This window comes from Gossypium hirsutum, chromosome A08, assembly GCF_007990345.1.
Source record: "Gossypium hirsutum isolate 1008001.06 chromosome A08, Gossypium_hirsutum_v2.1, whole genome shotgun sequence".
NCBI lineage: Eukaryota > Viridiplantae > Streptophyta > Magnoliopsida > Malvales > Malvaceae > Gossypium > Gossypium hirsutum.
This window is the reverse complement of record NC_053431.1, coordinates 123,992,095-124,015,095: the sequence shown is the minus strand read 5'-3', so window position 1 is coordinate 124,015,095 and position 23,001 is coordinate 123,992,095. Positions and strand designations below refer to the sequence as shown.

At 27.9% G+C, this 23,001-nt stretch overlaps 4 protein-coding genes across 5 annotated transcripts; 1 reads left to right on the top strand and 3 right to left on the bottom strand.

Annotated features, from left to right (window-relative positions):
• Positions 1–441: 441 nt before the first annotated feature.
• On the bottom strand, positions 442–1,606 carry LOC107938683 (uncharacterized). Its single transcript, XM_016871910.2, has one exon. The coding sequence runs from the start codon at positions 1,392–1,394 to the stop codon at positions 615–617; it is 780 nt and encodes a 259-aa protein (XP_016727399.1). The 5' UTR covers positions 1,395–1,606; the 3' UTR covers positions 442–614.
• A 2,503-nt stretch (positions 1,607–4,109) lies between these two features.
• LOC107938693 (UDP-sugar pyrophosphorylase) lies at positions 4,110–9,615 on the bottom strand. The gene is made up of 16 exons (XM_016871918.2): positions 9,374–9,615; positions 9,157–9,261; positions 8,833–8,949; positions 8,496–8,636; positions 8,230–8,329; positions 7,471–7,598; positions 7,325–7,396; positions 7,168–7,232; positions 6,720–6,780; positions 6,510–6,627; positions 6,029–6,153; positions 5,647–5,723; positions 5,434–5,539; positions 5,117–5,257; positions 4,764–5,003; positions 4,110–4,439 (listed from the first exon to the last, which is right to left on the bottom strand). Exons 1-16 carry the CDS (start codon positions 9,491–9,493, stop codon positions 4,272–4,274), a joined length of 1,884 nt encoding a protein of 627 aa, XP_016727407.2. The 5' UTR covers positions 9,494–9,615; the 3' UTR covers positions 4,110–4,271.
• Positions 9,616–11,628: 2,013 nt separating this feature from the next.
• Positions 11,629–13,171, bottom strand: LOC107938686 (GDSL esterase/lipase At5g22810). 2 transcript variants are annotated; one of them, XM_041075166.1, is made up of 4 exons: positions 12,889–13,171; positions 12,670–12,800; positions 12,039–12,294; positions 11,629–11,944 (listed from the first exon to the last, which is right to left on the bottom strand). In XM_041075166.1, exons 1-4 carry the CDS (start codon positions 13,112–13,114, stop codon positions 11,748–11,750), a joined length of 810 nt encoding a protein of 269 aa, XP_040931100.1. In that variant the 5' UTR covers positions 13,115–13,171; the 3' UTR covers positions 11,629–11,747. The 2 variants fall into 2 exon arrangements, with proteins under 2 accessions (XP_040931100.1, XP_040931101.1); XM_041075167.1 differs by having other exon boundaries at positions 12,919–13,171.
• Positions 13,172–20,816: 7,645 nt separating this feature from the next.
• Positions 20,817–22,208, top strand: LOC121204736 (aspartic proteinase CDR1). The gene has a single exon (XM_041075165.1). The coding sequence runs from the start codon at positions 20,820–20,822 to the stop codon at positions 22,098–22,100; it is 1,281 nt and encodes a 426-aa protein (XP_040931099.1). The 5' UTR covers positions 20,817–20,819; the 3' UTR covers positions 22,101–22,208.
• The last annotated feature ends 793 nt before the right edge of the window (positions 22,209–23,001 follow it).

Genomic DNA, 23,001 nt, shown 5'->3' with positions numbered 1-23,001 from the left:
AAAAGGATTTTGTGGGTCATTCCAAACAGCTTCACAACTTGCAATCCATAAGTATTTAAAATACTATATATTTATTTAAGTTTGGATAATAATTTTTTAGAATATAGATTTTTTTTAACATTGTAATTTTTATAAGTTTTGATGTGTTTATGTAATAATAAATTTTTAAAAAATTGGAAAAAAATACTATATTGATATTTAAATAATATTTTACTTTTGTTATTAATTTTTTAGTTATTAAAAATATTATTTTATTATTTTTTATATTAATACATAGACATTTGAATAATATCTTTTTATTATTAAATATAAATATTAAAATTATTAAATTTAAAATTACATTATTTATGCATACTAAATTATATGAGGATTATTTTAAGTTAAAAAACCAATTTAAAATAAAATTCACAGTTTGAAAATACTGCAATTAACTCCTATATATAATACACAACACCATAATTTCTCTTATATAGAAAACAAACAACGCCATAATTTACCAATGTAGGTGGAAAGTAGAAAGTGAGAAACAATGCTTACTTTGGTATTCTTTTTAACGGTTGAATTTAAATGTTGAACATTAGGTAAAACTTTTGAATGAATCACAAACCAGATGCTTAGGAAGTCAGACTTGACCGGACTTTTGTCAGTTTCCGGTCATGAAATCTTTGATTGGGGCCAAAAGGGTGGAGATAAGCCGCCTTCTTAGGCGACAACCCCAACCCGACACCCAATATAGCACCATCTGATGAAGACCTTGCATGTTTCGTTTTCTCCATTTCCTTAATCATCCTCCTCCGCTCCTTCGAAGCCATTGATGTCAATAGGGATGACGAGTACGTCGAACCAGAAACGAATCGATTCTCATAAGATATACCTATACTAGAATGTGATCTCCTCATGCCTTTTGGTATACAGTTCTCTTGGAATAGATTACGGAAGCCCATGGCGGAGACGCCACTCATGGCCGGGACATCCGAAGTCGAAAGAACCGATGCGCCGATGTTTATAACCCCTTGGAACCTACCGGAAGGTCGGCGGACTTGTAGTGCACTGAAAGAAGGAACCCTTATAGCAATGTAGGACGAGCCGTCTCGAAGGAGGTTACTGACGAGCAATCTAACAGTTCCAACGAGGGTATCGAAGAAGATACCATCAGCGAAGATCTCAATCGAAATGCCGGAGGTTTCGCTGTAAAGAAACTCCGATGAAACCTTGAAGAGAAACTTATCATTCCATGTTGGGTTTTCACCGCCTACACAATCAATGCAAGAACGGAGCTTGACGGAGGAATCAATCCAAGCGACAGCATAAGTTCTCATGCGACGGAAGGTGGTTGTTTTCTTAAGTCCTTGTGCGGAGATGAGGGTTATTTCTATAATGTAATTGTTCTTCATATCTCAGCCTAGGTCTACCTCTCTCTCTTTCTTTCTTTTCCGTTCTCGTTTCAGGAGCTTCAATTTTGGTCAGGAAAAGAAGGAAAGGAAAGGGAAACCTTTCGTTAAAGGGACATTTTGAACAGAGAGGTATTGCCAGCGAGAACAAGCCAATGACAGAGAGAAATTGGTAAGAAATGGTCAAGGCAATGGAAAGAGAGAGAGTTGGGTAGCGTTTATTTATAATCTCTAGTTTAGTGTTGAAGAGAGATTGATTCTTGTTGTGGCCCTTGTGGCTGGGAAAATACGATAAAATATTAGGCTATTTAGATTAGTTGAAATTTAGTTGAAAAATGTGAAATTTGCGTGGCTAATTCTCAACGAAATAAACTAAAACCAGTAATAATGAAGAGGGAAAAAAACATTTTTGTTAAGAGAAAAAGCAACTTTATTATTGATTTTGTTTTAACATAAACACAACATTAAACCTCACATTGCAACTTCAATAACCTTCCTTTTGATTTTCCCAAACTTGTAATAATAAGAGGGTGCATATCTTACTTTTATTATTAATTTTTGAAATATTAAAAATATCTTTTATTATTTATTATATTAATACATAGACATTTGAATAATATATTATTATTAAATTTAAATATTAAAAATTATTAAATTTGAAATTACATTATTTATGCATACTAAATTATATATGAATTGGGAACAACAGTGAGAAAATAAATTAGGGCTTATCAAACAAATAGGAAACTCTAGAAAATTTGGATTACAAAAATTTCTTATTTTTTTCTATTAATAAAGAAAAAAATCAGAATAAAACATACATAATTAAATATATTTCATACTAAAGTTACAAATTGAAGTTTTATTATTTAGGTTTAATTGAAGAGGTCTTAATGGTATTTAAATTATAAATGGTTAATGTCTAAATAGATATTAAAAATCCATCCATGTTGTTAATTATATTATGTTAAAGTAATAATATGGACATTTCACCAAAAAAAATGGATAGAATGTGTTAATATCATTAATTGTTATATTTAATTGTTTAATTTCGAAATTGATAAGGATTAAATTATTTTATTTTAAAAAAAAATAATTTATTCAATTTTAAAATTGAAAAGGAGAGGAGGAATTTTTTTACCTCAATGTAACCAATTTGTGACCCAAATCTACAATAAACAATTTTGTGGGCCATTCTAAATAGTCTCACAACTTGCAATCAATAAGTATTTAAAATATTATATATTTATTTTAGTTTTGATAATAATTATTTTTTGGAATATAGATTTTGTTAATACTATCATTGTTATAAGTTTTGATGCCTTTATGTAATAATTAGTTTTTTTTTAAACTTTTAAATTGAAAAAATATACTATATTAATATTTAAATAACACTTTACTTTTATTATATTAAAACTACTATATTAAAAAAATACTATATTGTTACAAACTAAAGTTTTATTCTTTAGGTTTAATTAACGAGGCTTTAATGGTATTTAAATTATAAATGGCTAATGTCTAAATAGATATTCTATTATTTATAAAAGTGGATGGTTAGAAGCTTAGGTACTTTATGATTGATACAAGTGGATGGTTTAATTTTTTTTACTCAATTAAGAAATTATTATAAATTTCATAAAAGGACCAAAACAAAAGTTCTTTTAGTCCAAATACAACACTTTAGCAATTATAAGTATTAGTCAACAACATTTAATAAACTTGAAATTAGACGATAATATTTATTTTTAAATTGGTCAGTGGAATTAAATTTACAAATTTTCCTCAACATGATTATATCAATTTATTTATCTATCTATTTATTTGATTTACTTTTCCTTTTTAATGATTTTTTTTAATTTCTTGAAAGTTTTATTTGTTTTAAAAGGGGATAAATCTCAAAATTATATATAAACTTTGATTTAAAGTGCAACTGTATATATGAATTTGTAAGTGAAACTCTAATTAGGGTTCAAATATATATTTGAAACTTTAATTTTGATTTAATCATACACATTCAAAAAAATAAATGCATCAATTTATTTTTCTATTAGATAAATATAATTATTTATGTATACAATATATAAATATCAAATGATGTTATATCAATAATTTATAAGAATTTAATCAAATCAAAATTTTATGTATAAAATTACATAAAATTAAAGATCTTTGTTTAATAAAATAATATTATATTAAAGTTTTAATTACTAAATTTCAAAATTGATAAATATTAAACCAATTTGTGACTCAAATCTACAATAAACAATTTGGTGGGTCATTCCAAATAGAAGTTTTATTAATATAAATTTAATCGGTCATTCCAATTTGATAATAATTAGTTTTTGAAATATAGATTTTTTTATTAATATAATTGTTATAAATTTTAATGCCTTTATGTAATTACAATAGAAGTTTTTATTAAAAAAACTTTTAAATTAAAAAAATTACTATATTAATATTTAAAAAATATTTTACATTTTTATTATTAAATTTAAAATTACATTATTTATACCTTCTAAATTATATTATACTTACAAGAATTTTAAATTTTGAATTATATAATTTAATAGTATTTCAATAGTATAAAAGCAAGACTTGCAACTGTAGAGTAATACATTAAAATTTACATATTTCCATCTTATATAACACGTCCGTAATTAGTGTAAAAAATAATAATTTAGTTCGTACCAAATGTTAAAATTCGTAAACCCAATATGCTAGCTTTGAAAACCTCCTTTCAATCTAATTTAAATATGGAACAACAGTTTTATTTCAATTCCCAAAAAAATAAATGAAAGAGAATGGAAAATGACTTGTTCTGATATCAATTATTACCTAATAATTGCCACATTAAAACTTTCTGAAAACAAGAATCAAAATTCATGGCTTTAAGGTGTACTTGCCAGGTTGACTGTAGGTTTCCTCCAATTGCTCCTTTTTCTCCATTCTGAAACCTCGGATCCTCAGTTCCTCCGGGAATGCTGTATCTTTGTAGTCGATTCTCTCAATCAGCCAGCCCTTGTTCTTTATTGATCCTCCAACTTTTACCTATTTCCAAAACCACACTGTTATTACCATATTGTTCAACTGAACTAAATTGTCCATCCAACACAAATAGTTTACTTGCACATTTACAAGCAGAGAAGGATTTGAGCTAATGATGACAATGGGTGAACGGCATAAATAATGAAGCGACAGGGAAAGCACTGATCAAGTCAGAGTTATCAAGCAAGAAGAATGTAAGAAAATTGAAGTCATGAACAACATCCAAAACATGGAATTGAATAGCAAATCTAATAAACATTGTGGCAAAAGAGTGCAAGGGAATGGATTAAACAACTGTCAACTGTCAATTTATCGTCAATGGCATACCTCTGCACCGTCAGTTGAATTGATGATAAGAGCTCCATCCAAGGTTAGGTTTTCAAGAAAGATATCACGCCCCTTAAGGGCCATGGTAGACCTTTGAGAAATAGAGCAACTTCCACTAACTTTGCTTTTGATCTCAGCAAAAGTGATCCCCCATTTAGGCTTCCAAGTAACCCGTGGCCACACTTCCACCTCTTGGCCGTTGAAAACCTGTTGCACAGGATCCTCCACTTGGACCCCCGCCTAGCAAACGGACAAAAATTATTAAAAATAAGATGAGAGACAGAATTAGAGTGAAAAACATGCTAAAGAACGAGAAAATATATATCTGAGTTTTAGCAGAACAACATGCTCACCTTTTGAAGGATGAGACTGTTCGCACGATATATGGCCATTTCTCCAGAAGTTGCACTGTGATATGGGTTCCCTTTTGGTACCTTAGCAGCATCTTCAGGGTTGTTTTTCACTGGTGCATAAGCAAGCCACGTATCCATTACCTACACAGTCACATTACATCAGGTAAATGATGAGCATATATTTACATTAGTAGCAAATTCATTCACAGAACCACAAGAGAAGTAGGATCCTATCTGACGTAAGACAGGAAGTGAGGCCTATTAACACTAAAAAGACTCAAGTGAAATTATAAGAAAGGATTCAAACCACCAATTACCGTAAATCCGACTCTTGCTGATGGAGGCAATGTTTTAGGATAGTCTTGCATCATACACTCTAGTCGAGTTGAGGACTTAAATGATGTTTTACTAGCATCTTTATACCTGCAGTAACATACGGCAAAACAGATGACATATTCACTCAGCTTTCTTCTTTAGAAGGAACAAAATATATGAAAACAGAAATTATAAGGTTTTGGTGAACAATTTACTTGGGGTTAACAAATTCCTTAATAGCACCTCCTGTTTTGGTGAGCTCCTTAATGTATGGACCAAGCTCCAAAATCAACTGGTAAACAGAAACAAAAAAAGAACAGGATACGGAGGGAGAGTGCAATTAGACAATGAATGAAACATTTTCAATTAGAAAATGAACGGAACATTTTCTACATATGTATGAGAGGTTCCACAGCAAAAACCAGATCAAATTTAATGAATATCACAATGATAATGAAGATTTCAGCAGGTGTAAAATATAGTGATTCTTTGCACTTCCAACCATATCAATTACAAAAGTAAAGAATCCTCGTTATAACACTAGACATCTTCCTAGAAGTGAAACATCTAAATAATGATTTTGAGCTGGAAAATTACTTGGTTTATATTTCCTGGAAAAGGAGAATAACCGGTCTCACAATTAACATCTCCATCTGGATGTCCGGTGGCTCTAAGCAGAGGATCAAGCTGATTGTATTCCACGTTGATCACCATTGATCTCCCTGAAGTTAATTTCATGGTGCATTACTAATAATGAAGCATTAGGGTCTTTGACGCCCAAAATACCAATCATAGAACAGTTTTCATATAGAAATGTATAATATATCATATACAAGAAAATGAAAGGAGATTTGGGGGGGGGGGAGGAAAAGAAGCAATTTGCATTATCCTATATATTGTAAAAGAACTTTAACATGTACAAGCACAAAGAAGAAGTTGGCACTAGAAAAATAAAAAATTACTGAAATGTAGACCTTTTTTTAGTTGAATGCCATCATCCCTAGAGAAATAGGTTATAAGCATATAAAGAATTCTAGCTTCCAATAGTTATAGAAGTTTCAGTCTTGTATATAAATACCATCACTATGAGTGAGTTTAGTAATTCCTCCAATAGCTTCTTTTGCTTTCCGTGGAACAGCAAGAGAATTGACATGGTACTCTTTAGTTGCACTGACTCCAAGGGAAGCTGGAATTGCCTACATTGAAATAGTAAATTTTTATTTCTACCAGTTTTACACTGCTGACATAAGAAAATTATAGATAAAATCATGGAAATCGAGATTCTAACCTTGAACAACAGTCCATTTGTGTCTTGGAAAAAGATAACCCATCTCGATCCGGAATCATGCCTAACAAAAAGTGAAGATAAAAGTTTAACATGGTGGAATATAAAAAGAATTATACATTAAACCAATTTCCAGAGACTGACAGTTGACTTTTCTATGCGATGTCACTGACCTAGTATAAATAAATTTTGAGACGATTAAGGTCAAGAAGCACTAGAAAATGGATTATTTATAAGTGTATGGTAGCTAGTTAAGAGAGCCACATGGATGTTATAGCTTAATGTGGGTTTGAGACCAACATTGTTTTAGTCTTACTACCATAAAGAGATGCAAGGACAAGGGCATCATATAAGGAGTTTCTGTGCATTAAGAAATAAGTTTTTGACAACAGGCAAATCTAAATGTAAAGATAACTTGCAAAGGCATGAGAAGAGTATTTGAGAGACATACCATACATTCAGAAGGCCGCTAGAATAAAGAAGTGAGTGTACATCACCATGGCCATGAGGTTTTGTCTAAAAAGACCAGAAAAGAGAAAAGAGAAGAACCTAATGGCTTTAGCAATCAAAATATAAGCATGTTTTTATACGGCGTTTATTGGGACTACCTGAATTTTGTATTTGTTATGAGGGTCCAAAGCAAGCCTAGCATCATTATCATCTAAGCATGCAACTTTTTCCTGCAAGCAAATACACAAGATAAAGCACCTAACAACAGCTGTCACCAACCACACATCAATGAGAGATAACATACCTGCTTAAGAAGTTTAACTTGTGAAGGTTTCATCCCAAAATAAGAATTTGATGCTAAAAGGTCCACCGTAGAGGTATGTGTGTCATCTGATGTCATGATAACAAAAGGAATCTCCTTTTGACATGTACCTTAATTTAAGACACACTCAGGAGTTAGAGAGCAAATAAGTTGTAAAATGCAACAATCAATAAAATATTTTCTGAAGGCTTCAAGGTTAATTGTTTTTCTTTGTACTTATTGAGGCAAATATGTTGACCTAGGCACTTCAAACATAAGAAAATGGTTGTAAGAATATGAACTGCTTATGCTAGTGAGATGAAAGAGACTGGTTAAATAAATAAGTTCATTAGCTATAGTTGGTTACAAAGAAAACAATACAGCCTGACTTGGAACTCTTTTTTACTTGTTCACTCTATCAATTTTCCTAATAAAATGATGGCCATTTTACAGGTAAAGTGGTAAATTCTTGTCTTATTTGAAAGTGGCTTTTCTGATGATACTCAATAATCTCCCATTGGCTGCTGCAATCAACAGTGCTGAAGGAAAATAACACTTAATCTTTCATGATTAAGTCAAGGACAAAAAGCTCAAAAGGCTATTTAATGCGGAAGGCCTCCTAACAAATGAGATACCACACAAACCTTGTATGAACCAACTACTAGCTTTCCTGATGAACCGGAATAGACTCAATATACAAAAAGTTCAAAAAGGCTATATTTAATGTGGAACGCCTCCTAACAACTGAGATACAATGCCTACCTTGTGTGAGACGACTGCTAGCTTCTTGAAGAGCCAGAATGGACTCAATGTAGAGTTGTAAGAAACATGTTCCAGTTGTGGTCTCTGCAGGAAGTGCCACCTACAAGATGTCAAGAGTAGCTAGTCAAATATGTTGTTTGTAGAGCAAAAGTAGTCAAGGGTGTAGGAACAGGCTTAACCAAAACGATGCAAAAAATGTGATTAATCCTCTTCAGAAAGGGGCAAAGAAAAGAAAAATATTAACAGTTGGTCTATAGGTTATATACCTTAATTCCATTGTATCCTAGACGTTCACCAAGCCCACCCGCAACAAGAACAAATGCTGCGTTTTTGGCTTCTTTGACACCAACATCCTCAAATTTGATGAAATTGTCATCACCAAGAGAGAGAACTTCTCCAGTTGGGACCTGCAAAAAGAATTACTATGTTTAAAACAGTTGCATAGAAGAGAGTGAAGATAAGAACATACACGAGTAAAGAAAACTTTTTATATGCCAAATTAAACTAATAATAATACGAATCATGTTAACTAAGACAACTGAATATTGATTACATCAATTTGTATAAAAATTTAGAAAATTTCGAGTGAGGTAATTTCATTACCGAAGGTGTGAAGCCATCATATGGGTTCTTCCCAGCTTTCGAGTCGGCTAAGAGCTCCCTAGCGGTTTTAATATATGATGCCAAACCCCCAGGATAGCTCGAATTCAGCTTAGATAACTATATTAAAGGGAAGAAAAAAACAGTACACTCTTAAGATGTACAATACTGAAAATCATTTAAGTACAATTCAAACGAAAACTGTAAAAATAAACAGCCACTCCTTGAATGCCTTAATTTTCCTTAGTAACCAAAAACATTTCTAATTAAGAAAAAAAATCATAGTAGAATACTGTAGAACTCAATAGCTTCAAAAATATCAGAGACCTGAGTGAAGAAAGCTTTCTTTTGGTCGTCATCGACGCCAGGCTCTGCCCAATGCTGAAACAAATGACTCTGTCCCATCTCCAACAACATCTTCCCCAATTGGATCTGACAAAAAAAAAAAACGCATAATTTACATAGTCGATTAAATATTATATATATAAACACATAAATATCCGTTAATTTTTTACAAAAGTACGGAATCTGAAACATGCAAGACCTGATCCGGAGAAAGGAGGTGGACATTCTTGACAAGACTAGGAGGCCAATCTCCGGCGTCGATTTTGAGGTCGGAGAGAAGCTTCGCCGTCGAATCAGCCGTCGTCAAACCCGAAGCCATTCTCGCCGGAATTTTATTTTTGAATAATTTTTTTTGTCAAGAAGGGAATACTAAGGGAAGAATGTTATGGTACGAAACAAAGACCAAGAAAAACAAATTCTGCTAGCCAGTACTATAACATTCTAGTGGAGTTAAAAAGTTTGTTAAACTAACATAAGACAATCATTAATCGGGTCGGATTCAAGATGTAATAAAATTTCAAGTCTATTAATTTGGATCCAATTTGATTTAAAAAATAGTCTAAATTTTAGGCATGACAGATCGATTCAACCCCCAGATTTAATAAATCTAGTTTCCAAACAATCCCTAAGATTTAATATTATTTAAAAAAATTATATTTTTAATAAAAATTAATTTAACATTAAAAGTGATTTAACTTATGTAATTATCTCTTTTAATTTTTTAGACAATTGTGTCAAAAGAGAGAATAAATATAAAACTTGGAAGAAATTAAAAAATTAAACATTACAAATTATAAAAACTAATCTCAAAAACATTCAATACTTTAAAATTTTAAAGCAAAAAAATCATAAACTAATTTTATTTAAAAAAAACTACAAGATAATAACTTTATCCAAAAATAAAGTCTAACTAAAAGATAATAATCTAATCTAAGTTTGACGGAGCTTCAGCTAATTTCTTAGAACAATAATTTTTAAATTTAGAAATTACATCACGATCTGAAGGAAAAAGTATTCTATTAAAACAATAATCTGGAAGTAGCATAAGCCTACAGCAACAATCAGGTTGAAGTAAAATTTTGTGCGAACCAAAAGAATTCAATATATCTTTGTAGCAGTTCATGTCAAAATTTCTTTCAAAGGTTTGTCGACACCTATAAAATTTAATATCCACCGATGGAGACTCTATAGGTTATGACGATGACGGTGAGTTGATAAAAGATGGAAAATTTAGCAGTGGTTATAAAATTGTATCTATTAACCATAAAACTTTGGAAAGATTAATAAGAATGGAAGAGAGGAAAGTAAATTGTAATCTTGTAATACATGTAACTAGTAAAATGGTGAGATATATATATAGCAAGAAACACTATAACAACCCTATCACTTATTTGTCAATAAAACCTAACAATAAAACCTAAATTCTGAAATGAAAATAATTGAATTGCAAATTTTAAAAATGTTATCTGTTATAAAAAAAATTTAATAAAAATTGAATAATATCAATATGTGTGTGTGTGAAGCCATTTAATTCTAGTTGCATACTCAATGTTTTTTTTGGCTTTTTTAATTTATTTTAAAATTTTCAATAAATAAAAATAATAAAAGAGGGAAAATAAATTAAAAGTAATTAATAAATAGATAAAATGATATAGCAGAATTTGAATTCAATTCCACAAGATAAAAAGAATTTAGATCCAATATTTATTTTGAATGGCTATTTTTAGTAAAAATGATAAAATTTGTTCTCTAATTTTGATTCTATTTGGATTTAGATAAAAGAATGTTATCAAATAATCATTACTTTTCAAATTTTAAATATTTTAATTAAAAACTAATTTTATATATTTACTCCTAAAAATCAAACTCATTAACCTATTTAATTATCTCTTATAATTTTATAAACTAATTTTAATAATTTTCTTCTGCTCCTAATCTTAAATGGGGGATATTCTGTGCGGAATTCTAACGGTTATAATTTATTGAGCTTGTAATCATGTTATATGTGTTTTTTTATATTTTTATTTGTATTTTAAAATTTATAATATTTAATTTTTTTCATTTAATTTTGTGTTTTTTTAGCTCTAAAATTTATATATATATTTTTAAATCACTCAAGATAAATGAAAAAGTTAAATATTTTTAACTTACATACATGTATATTGTCATGTGGATAACAAATCATCATTTAATTAGTTTTTTTAAAATTTTAAAATTCAAAAAATTATAAACACTATTTTTAAAAATTAAAAATTATTAAAAATATAAAAATATTTTTAAATGTTAAAAAATAATTAAATATTGACCTGTTATCTACGCAATTCACATATATATCATGTCAGCAAAATTAACAAACATTATCTTTTCCATCGATTTTGGAGTGTTCGACAAAAATACAAGTTCAAAGTTTTAAAAAAGTAAAAAATTAAATGTAAGACTAAAATAGACATTAGCTCAACAAAATCCTTATAAGAAAATTCATAAAATATAAAGTGAATACATGATAAAAACCAGCTATAGGGTCTTTATTTAATTTTTTAAATTTAAGCTAAACCATAAATTATAAATTTTAACTATGGTTGAATTAAAGAGCTTCCACTATTAGAGAGGTTAGTAGCTAAAATCTTGTTTGCAGCCTCTGTTGGATGGAAACTATCCCAGAAAACATATTGTGACGCATTTGAGCAAGTTCCAATGGAATGTTGATTGCATAGTATGGATGTTTCAAGCAATCCAGTCCCGCAACAAGCTCTTCTTACCTCTGCAAAACCTATTTTCACATGTTTAAATTATTATTGCTTGCTTAGAAGTTAAGCCTTACTCATGCTTCTAACATTTTAAGAAATAATATTTAGTATTTTTACCGTTCTCATCAGGCTTTGTGATAATGGTGTAAAGAGCACTATAGATGTCTAGGACAACTAACTTAAGCTTAGAAAACCTTCTCTTTAACCTTTGAGATCTGTGATTGAGCTTGTTGTTAAATGAAATTGCGTTGTTATTTAATCTAGCCACACACTGATTGCTACCATGCCCAAAAGCTGTGATGGCTGCCGGTAAGCACCCAAGTGGTGGTAAAGTTGTGACTCCTATTCTTCTTGCTCCAAGCTCGTATAAATTCTGAAAGAAACTTTAGAAAATCATGAAATTATATATATATATTAATTTAGTGAAAAAAGTATTAAGGAAAACCTGAATGAAATTATCATATGATTCAATGAGAATATCTGAAAACATATTAGGTGTATAGGATGTGAATAATAAAGGATTAATGTAATAGTTTTGAAGAAAGTCGCTGCTCCCAGAACTAATAAGATGGATTCCGTTCGATATGATTGAAGATGTATTCGATTTTCCCGTTATAGCTGTTAATTTATTCTTGTAATCTTTGTAATTTTCCAATTGTTGACTTAAAGAGAATGTATTCTGTAAAAATAAATAAATGAATGAATATTTTAAAGTACATAGAGAAATAAAAACAACTTTTTGGCTTACGTATAAAATTGCTGTAGCATTATAATAACCGGAAGCAGCTGATGCAAAATTGACTCCAATCAACAACATTTCCCCGTTAGCCTTGTCACTCATGTAAGCGGGCTGATGGTCAGTGAAGCCAAGTCCCTCAGCTGTGTTTACAAATGCAGAAAAAAGAAACTGTTTAATAAATATACAAGATAAACATGATTATAAAAAGAAAAAGAAACAAGGTTTAACCAATAATATCTATCGCTAGCTTTCCATTACAGAATCTTCCGGTCGGTTCATGATGAGCAAAATCCCTCCCATAAGGAGGGAAGTTAGCTTTTACAAGCGTAACCAGATCATTATTGTTTCCTACATCAACAATTGAGTCTCCAAATATGAACATGGCAGGAACAAGTTGACCCTTAACCATAGAAAGCAAAATTGCAAAAGGAATAAGCAGAGCCACAAACTTCATTTTTGGGGGGTAATTGAGAAGAGCCTGAGAATGTAGCTGCTAGTGGCATAAGTTGAATTTATTAACTTTTATCACACTTAATTATATTTTTCATCTTCTTAAAAGTATTATCTTACATGCTTCACCTAACCTAGACATGTAAATTATGATGATATTTAATTTTTCATTGCACACATTATTAATTAAATGAAACTTATGCCACTAACAGATACACATTATTAAAACGAAACACCTGCAAAAGAAAGATCTAGGTTTACTCTTTCACATCTTCCACGCCCACTTGCTGTAAAATTCTTCTTTTCCATCACATACTTTATTGCCTCAGTAGTCGTTCCATCTTTGTCACACAAACACAAATTCAAAAGTTTCAATCCTCCTAGAGGCCATCCATAAAAAAATATAAATCTTTCGTATTAACAAACACCATGACGAGTCGATCAAAACCTTCATGGTCATTAGCCATCTATGACACCACAACTTCAGAAACAGTTTTAGGAAATCACTCCTAATTCACCACTAACACAAAAACAGACCTAGAATAATCAAGCAAACTAGAACCCATCAGAACCAACAACCCAAACCATCCTCCAAAAGCACCTAAATCAAGGACCCCTCGACAAACATCCACACCCAAATTAATCAATGACTACTAAGCGCACTAAATTAATCAATGACTTAGCTCCTTATGTCTCAATACACAACACCCCTGGTTCAGACCCCTACCTTACATGCTTAGATGAGACACATAGGCCATTATGACTTGAGACTTATATCATGATATCTTGAAACTTGTTTGATAAGTCTCAAGATCTATACTAAAAAATGCACAATTTGATTATTTTTATTCTTAATGTCTCCAGACATAATTTAAATGTAGACTAAACGACGATTTCACCTACAATACAATATTTCAAGCATGAATTTCATCTCTAAATGTCACCTAAAATACCCTAACATCATATCATACCAATCCACACATTTAACATGCCGAAACACATTTAATCCACATGCAAACATGACATTCAGTACTTCATACTAGCTATGATTTAACATCTAATGCAGCAAGTAAACTCATGCATATATCCATCAGAATTATATATCAAAGCAACAAAGTACTGAAATATTTCAAAAGACTTAAAACAACATATAAACATGACTCTATCTAAGTACATATCATTAACAATATATAAACAAAAGAGCACAAACTTGCTCAAAACCTGCGCACAAAAACAAACAAATTCTTATGTTGACTATTGAGTACCCAATGATGCTAAAATAATTTAAATTCAAGCATACTTATTAAACAGATAAACAAGTAAAATAACAATAAGATACATAGTGTCCAAATTTCATTTCAGCATACATAATCACATAAACATATATCATTGTTTCATACTATCATATCATTATAAACATTTATGATACATCTCGATGCACTCTCAAGGTATTTGAATCTTGTTTCTTATATCACAATTGATTTTCATTTTCATTATATTTTTTTTTCATTTTATTATCACATATATTTCACACTCTATTTTTATGTTATAGCCATATTAATCGAATCAAACTCGAGGACGAATACACGAATCAGCACACTAATATACTTTCTCCACCCTCAAAATATGCCATTTTTTAATTTATTAGAGATAGATAAAAAACATTAACAGTTAACCAATATTATTTAAAAAAATATTATTTTTAATAAAAAATAATTTAATATTAAAAGTGATTTAATTTATGTAATTATCTCTCTAATAATTTTACCAATTTGTATCTATTTCAGGATACAATATTTACTAATTTCATTATATATATATTATAGATTCATCAAAACGATTGAATATATTATGACTTAGACTTAAAAATTCATAATTAATTTTTTAATAAAAAAGTTACTAAAAAGGTTGCAGAATCCAAACAAAATTATCTATAATAAAAATTCATATTCTTATTTTTCTTGGAAATAATAAACACTAATCTCATAAATAATAAACTTTCATATTAATCCAAATACTCAATTGTATGAAAAGAGAAAAGAACTATAAAACTTGGAAGAAATAAAAAACTAATCTCATAAACATTCAATACAGAAAAATCATAAACCAATTTTATTAATAAAAAAAATTACAAGATACTAACTTTATTGAAAAATAAATTCTAACTAAAAGATAGTAATCTAATCTAAGTTGATGGTGCTGCAGCTAATTTCTTAGAACAATAACTTCTAAATTTGGAAGTCACATCCTGATATGAAAGAAAAAGTATTCCATTAAAACAATAATTTGGAAGTAGCATAATTCTACGGCAACAATCCGGTCGAAGTAAAACTTTGTGCGAACCAAAAGAATTTAACATATCTTTGTAGCAGTTCATGTCAAAAATTTTTTCAAAGAATATTTGTCGGCACTCATAAAATCTAGGATCTACCAATGGAGACTCTATAGGTTCTGGCGGTGGCGGTGAGCTGATAAAAGGTGGAAATTTAGCAATGGTTGCAAAATTGTATCTATTAACCATAAACAAGGAAACAGTGGTGAAAAATTATTAGGTTGTACAACTGGATGATTATCATGAGCATAATTATCACGGATTGAAAAACTTTGATTAAACAATGTGGCTGAAAAAAACAAAACAAATAATGAAATTAACAATACACCCTTCATCATGATAAAACTGTGGAAAAGATTAATGAGAATGGAAGTGAAGAAAGTAGATTGAAATCTTGTAATGCATGTAACTAGTAAAATGGTGAGATATATATAGCAAGAAAACGCTATAACAACCCTATCAATTGTTTGTTAATAAAACCTAAATTTTGAAATGAAAATAATCCAATGCAAATTTTAAAGATGTTATCTGTTATAAAATAAAAATTAATTAATAAAAATTGAATAATATCAATATGTGTGTGTAGCCATTTAATTCTAGTTGCATGCTCTTGTAACATTTTTCTGACTGTTGTTTTTTTTTTTAAAGATGTGATACTCATAATGTTTTAACCTTCTTTTTTTTTTGGTCTTTTTAATTTATTTTAAAATTTTCAATAAATAAAAATAATGAAAGAGGGGAAATAATTTAAAATTAAAAAATATAAATAAATAGTTAAAATGATATATCACAATTTGAATTCAATTCCACTAGGTAAAAAAAAAATTTCAGATCCAATATTTCTTTTGAATGTCTATTTTTAGTAAAATTGATAAATTTTGTTCTCTAATTTTGATTTTATTTAGATTTAGATAAAACAACATGATCAAATAATCATTACTTTTCAAAGAATTTAAAAATAAATATTTAAATTAAAAACTAATATTATATCTTTACTCCGAAGTATCAAAATCATTAACCTATTTAATTATGTTTTATAGTTTTATAAATTAATTTGTAGTCTAATAGGCTAGTTGTATATATAAAATTTATAATATTTTATAATATTAGTTGTTTAGAATTTTTTTTAATGAATTTATTCAGAAAAATCATTAATGAATTGAAAAGGTAATATAATTACAAAATATTTTTAAAAATATTTAATTAATTTAGAACCAGTTATATTAATTTCATTTAATTTTAAAATTATTTAATATTAAAATAATAAAAAGCACATCATATCTTGAATATTAATATTAATATATTATAATTTAAATAATATTATTAATAATTTATTACGAATTATTTATTTTATATATTGTTAAATCAATTTATTTTAATGTCAAAATTTTTAATATTTGATTTTTTGTAATTCTATATTTATTTTTACTATATTTTAATATATAATTAACCCTTATTATATTTAAAAAATATAAATTTAATTTGATAAATGCTTTCAATATGTGTCTTTTTTTAATTATATTTTAAGCTTAACAAATTAATATTCATTAATTTTTAAATGATAACATTAAAAGTTAATTCAATTAAGTAAAATATTACAACAAAGACATTAATCATTTAAAGTCAATTTTATATTTAACATATAAAAAATTATAAAGAAAAAATTTAAACAAAAGACATGGAGTAACTTAAAAAATTAAAAAGCAATGAGTAAAAGATATATTTACTCAATTTGTAATTAAGTGCTTCAAATGAAAAGTGTCGTCAAAAATTGTAATGTGAGCATCAAAGTATGAAACAGAGATATTGTTCATTTTTGTTTAATACCACATAAATAAATTTATCTTAAATTTCAAGATTTTCATTTCAATTTAATTTTTTTCAAGATAAAAATCATAAAATTCAGGATAAAATTATTACTGATGTGACATTAAACTATTAAAAAAAGATATAGATGATATTGTGTCACTATTTTATACAATTCTTTTCCTATGAGAGAGCATGACTGTTTTTTTTTTTGGTACCCTTGTATTGTTATAGTATATACGATATGTAACTGTCACAAACTTCAATTTATTTATTTATTATAAACAGTTTATTTATCAAAAGTGATTAACTTCAAATATTGTTAAATATCTATAATAAAGTTTACTTTCATATTAATCCAATACTCAATTGTATCAAAAGAGAAAAGAACTATAAAACTTGGAAGAAATAATAAAAAAAAAAAAACTAATATCATAGACATTCAATACTTTAAACTTTCAATTTAAAGCAGAAAAATCGTTTATTAAAAATAAAAAAAACCTACAAGATAGTAACTTTATTAAAAAAAGTCTAATTAAAACATAATCATAATAAATAGAAAAATAACTTTATTAAAAAAAAGTCTAATTAAAACATAATCATAATAAATAGAAAAATCTAATCTAAGCTGATGGTGCTGCAGTTAATTTCTTAGAACAATAATTTTTTAATTTGGAAGTCACACTATGATCTGAAATAAAAGGAATTTTATTGAAACAATCATCCGGAACTAGCATAATTTTACGGCAACAATCCGATCGAAGTAAAATCTTGGGTGCATCAAAAGATTTTAACAATTCTACGTAGCAGTTCGTGTCAACATTCTTGAAAAGAATTTGTCGGCACTCATCAAGTCTACGATCCTCTGCTGGAGACCTTGTAGGTTCTGATGGTGGTGGTGAGCTGAAAAAAGGTGGAAAATTAAGCAATGGTTGCAAAATTGTATCTATTAACCATAAACAAGGGAACAATGGCGAAAAATTATTAGCTTGTACAGCTGGATGATTATCATAAGCAAAATTATCACGGATTGAAAAACTTTGGTTGAACACTATGGCTGAGAAGGACAAAACAAATAACGAGATTAACAATACACTATTCATCACGATAAAACTTTAGAAAGATTAATGAAAACAAAAGTGAAGAAAGTAGATTGTAATCTTGTAATGCATATAACTAGTAAAAAAGTGAGATATATATAGCAAGAAACCCCATAACAAACTTATCAATTGTTTGTTAATAAAATTTAAATTTTGAAATGAAAATAATCCAATGCAAATTTTAAATATGTTATTTACTTTTTTTATTGTCATACTTATAATGGTTTAATTTTTTTGTCTTGTTTTTTTAATTTATTTTAAAATTTTCAATAAATAAAAATAATAAAAGAGGGAAAATAAATTAAAAGTAAAAATAAATAAATAGATAAAATGATTAGCACAATTTGAATTCAATTTCACTGGATAAAAAAAATTGTTATCTAATTTTGATTTTATTTAGATTTAGATAAAATAACGTAATTATTATTTTTCAAAAAATTTTAAAAATAAATATTTTAATTAAAAAATAATTTTATATCTTTACTCCAAAAATATCAAAATGATTAACCTATGTCATTATGTTTTGTAGTTTATAATATTTTATAATGTTAGTTTTTGTTTTAATGAATTTATTAAAAAATCATTAATAAAATGAAAAAGATAATGTAGTTAGAAAATATTTTTAGAAATACTTAATTAATTTAGAATCAGTTATATTAATTTTATTTAATTTTAAAATTATTTAATATTAAAATAATAGAAAAACATCATAATTTGAATATTAATATTAATATATTATAATTTAAATAATATGATTAATAATTTCTTATGGGTTATTTTTTTTATATATTGTTAAATTACTTTATTTTAATGTTAAAATTGTTAAAATTTGATTTTTTTGTAATTCTATAATTATCTTTACTCTACTCTAATCAATCAATGTAATTATTATGTGTTTAATTGTAATTATTATATTTGAAAATATAAATTTAATTTAATAAATACTATTAATATATTTTTTAACTATATTTTAAACTTAATAAATTAATATTCATTAATTTTACTATGATAACATTAAAAGTTAATTCGATTAAGTAAAATATTAAAATAAAGACATAAATCATTTAAAGTCAACTCTATATTTAAGATATAAAAAATTATAAAAAAAATTTAAACCAAAAGCATGGAATAACTTAAAAAATTAAAAAGCAATGAGTAATTTACTCAAATTATAAATAAGTGCTTCAAATAAAAAGTGTCTATGTGTCAAAAATTATAATGTGAGCACGATTGTTATTTCCTTTTTCTGTAACCTCATATTATTATAATATATATGGTGCGTAATTGTCACGAGCTTTAATTTATTTTGTTTATTATAAATAATTTATTTATCAAAATAATTATCTTCAAAAATTATATACTTAAAAAAAATTAGAAATATAAATTTATATAAAGTATGCATGACTTTCAAGTATTAAGTTTACAGAGCATTTGTGTTATGGCATGAAAGTTTAGATTCAATTCTTAACAATTTCATTTATACTCTCAATTATTAAAATATATATATTTGTCATGCCTAAGTTACAACCTTCATCAATAGTGTCAAGCCTTTATTTATTTATTTTAATTGATATAAATTTTGAGTAACTAATTTGCACATTAATTTAAAGGTATGAACGGAAAAATATATAAATTTCACTTCTCCCTCTTGCATTTTGGAGGAAAGATTGCTGTTTTTTTTTTCATTAAGTAAAAACAATAAAATTAGACAACTCCGTTGAGAAAATAACTATCCAACTGTAATATCTCCTTAACTAAAGTTGAGATCTTAAAAAAGCATCAGGCTTAAGGAATAGTCATAAACACATTTCGTCATACAATCAAGAACTATATTCTAAAACTATTTAAATATATTAAATATTAACGCTGAAAATTCATACAAATGTATTTAACATAAAAAAGATTTTCAAAATATATCATCGGTCTAATATTTATTATCAAAATTTTAATTTTTGCCAAATCAAAAGCTCCCTATAGTAACATCAAATTTCAAATATTAAAAGTTTTGATACAGAGAACAATTTCATATATAATATTTTTACTGTAGTAAATTAATCAAAAAATATTAAGCTAAAACTTCATGCATCAAATATGGAAATTTAATAAATTAATTGTGTCATTAAATATGTACACAATGTAATTTGTAAAAAATAAAATCTACAGAATTAATGTGCTGTGCCCAGTTTAAAGATGGAAAGTTATTGCTCCAGAAGAGAAATAATTTTTTTTCCTTCCTTTTCAAGATTTTGTGATTCTAAGAATGGCAAAAGAATATTGAATGGGATAGGAAATGAATGTTAAATGTATCTTTCCAATTATACTTTGTATTACAAAGGAAAATTAATTGATTATATTTTTTTCTATTAAATTATTCATTAATTTTCACAATCTTAATTGGATTATCCTTTCAACACTATAATATATAAATCATCAAGTTCATGGTCACCCCAAACCAAGCAATTCTTACAACAATGGCAGCTATAGTTTTGGCTATCCTTGCTCTCTCTACACTTTGCTCTATTGAAGCTCAAAAGGATGGCTTCAGTGTTGAATTAATCCACCGTGACTCCAGTAAATCTCCCTTTTACAATCCTTTAGAAACCACCTCTGATCGTGTCACCAATGCCTTGCGTCGTTCCTTCAATCGTGTTCATCGCTTCAAGACGAATTCTGTTCCAACAACGGCAGCAGAATCTGATCTCACTGCCGATTCTGGTGAATATTTGATGAAAATATCACTTGGAACCCCAAGGTTTGATATTGTTGCAATAGCTGATACAGGAAGTGATCTTAGTTGGACTCAATGCAAGCCTTGTTCTCAGTGTTTCAAGCAAGACGCTCCATTTTTTGACCCTAGTAAATCGTCAACTTACAGAAAGATTTCTTGCAGTGCAAGTCAATGCATTGATCTTGAACGCACCTCTTGTTCTACTGATCATTCTTGTCAATATGCCGTCTCTTACGGTGATAGCTCTTTCTCAGACGGCGATCTCGCTGCTGATACACTCACCTTGGCTTCGACAACCGGCCGACCCGTAGCTTTCCCGAAAACAGTCATTGGATGTGGAACCTTCAATGGTGGAACATTCGATGAGAAGACATCTGGCATTATCGGCCTTGGAGGTGGTCAAGTTTCACTAATTTCCCAATTGAGAACTTCCGTAGCTGGCAAATTCTCCTACTGCTTGTTGCCAATTTCCCAAGCAGGTAATTCCAGCAAAATTAACTTTGGCTCCAATGCAATAGTTTCAGGCCCTGGAGTTGTTTCAACACCATTGGTTAAAAAATCCCCCGACACCTTTTACTTCCTTACACTTGAGGCCATCACTGTTGGAACCAAAAGAATAAAGTTCACAGGCTCTTCTTTGGGATCAGAAGAAGGCAACATAATCATTGATTCAGGCACTACATTGACTCTTCTCCCATCAGATTTTTACTCAGAAGTTGAATCCGCCATGACTAGCCAGATTAGTGCTAAAAGGATTGAAGGTCCTGAGGGTTTGAGTTTATGCTATAATGCTAAAGACGAGTTTAAAATCCCTGATGTTACAGTGCATTTTACTAATGCTGATGTGAAGTTAAAGCCATTGAACACCTTCATCAGGGTTTCCGACACAGCTATATGCTTCACTTTCAATCCCCTGGATGATGTTGCAATTTATGGTAACTTGTCACAGATGGATTTCTTAATTGGATATGATACTCAAAAGCAGACAGTCTCGTTTAAGCCCACTGATTGCTCCAAGAATTAGCCTGTTTTTTAATTCTATATAATACTATTCAATATTTTAGTATGATTTTATGTAATATTAAATATTTGATGATTGCTACATGTTCTCCTTCGTTATCAGCACCTCCTTGTTTAAGTTTTTTCTTTGTAATGATATTTTGTTAAATATTAAGAAATAACTAAACTCAAAACTCAAACTACACCGACTCATTCCATGTTCTTTCAAAGCTATCAACATTTTACAACAATGGCTGCCATTCTTTCTTATGCACTTTCAAAGTTAGTCATCTTTTTATTTTATAACAATTGAGTTTTTCTATTTTTCAGATTTAAAAATGTAAATTCATTGTTAACACCATTAAAGTTTTTTCTATTAAATTTAAGTCCATTATAATTCCATTTCTATCAAATACTTTTTTTTTATTTTAAATTATCACCCTAATAAATTAAAAAACAAAAAGAATTTAACAGTATTAGCAATTGGATTTAAATTTTTAAATCTTAAAAATAAAAAATCTAAAATCTTGAAAAATAAAATTATGGAGACTAAGTTTCAATTAGCTAAAGAATACAAATACTTGAACCATATTTTAACCTTTTGTTTTAATTAATAAATTTGGCAAAGAAAAAATATTCACTTAAAACGGTTTTTATTTTAAAATTTCTCAAAAAAATATAATTATAATACTTGAATCTGAATAAGAAAATTCAAAAATTGTTCAGTGTTTGGACGATTTATGAAATGAAAGTTTAAAATTACGATTTTCGAAATTAAATTAATTTTAATTTTTATGATATAAAAATAAATATATTATATTTAAAATAGTAAAAATAATTTAAAAATTCTTGAAAATTTATATACTTTTAAAAATATTTATTAAATTTTTTTATTTTTTTGAATAATATAATAAATTCATAAAATA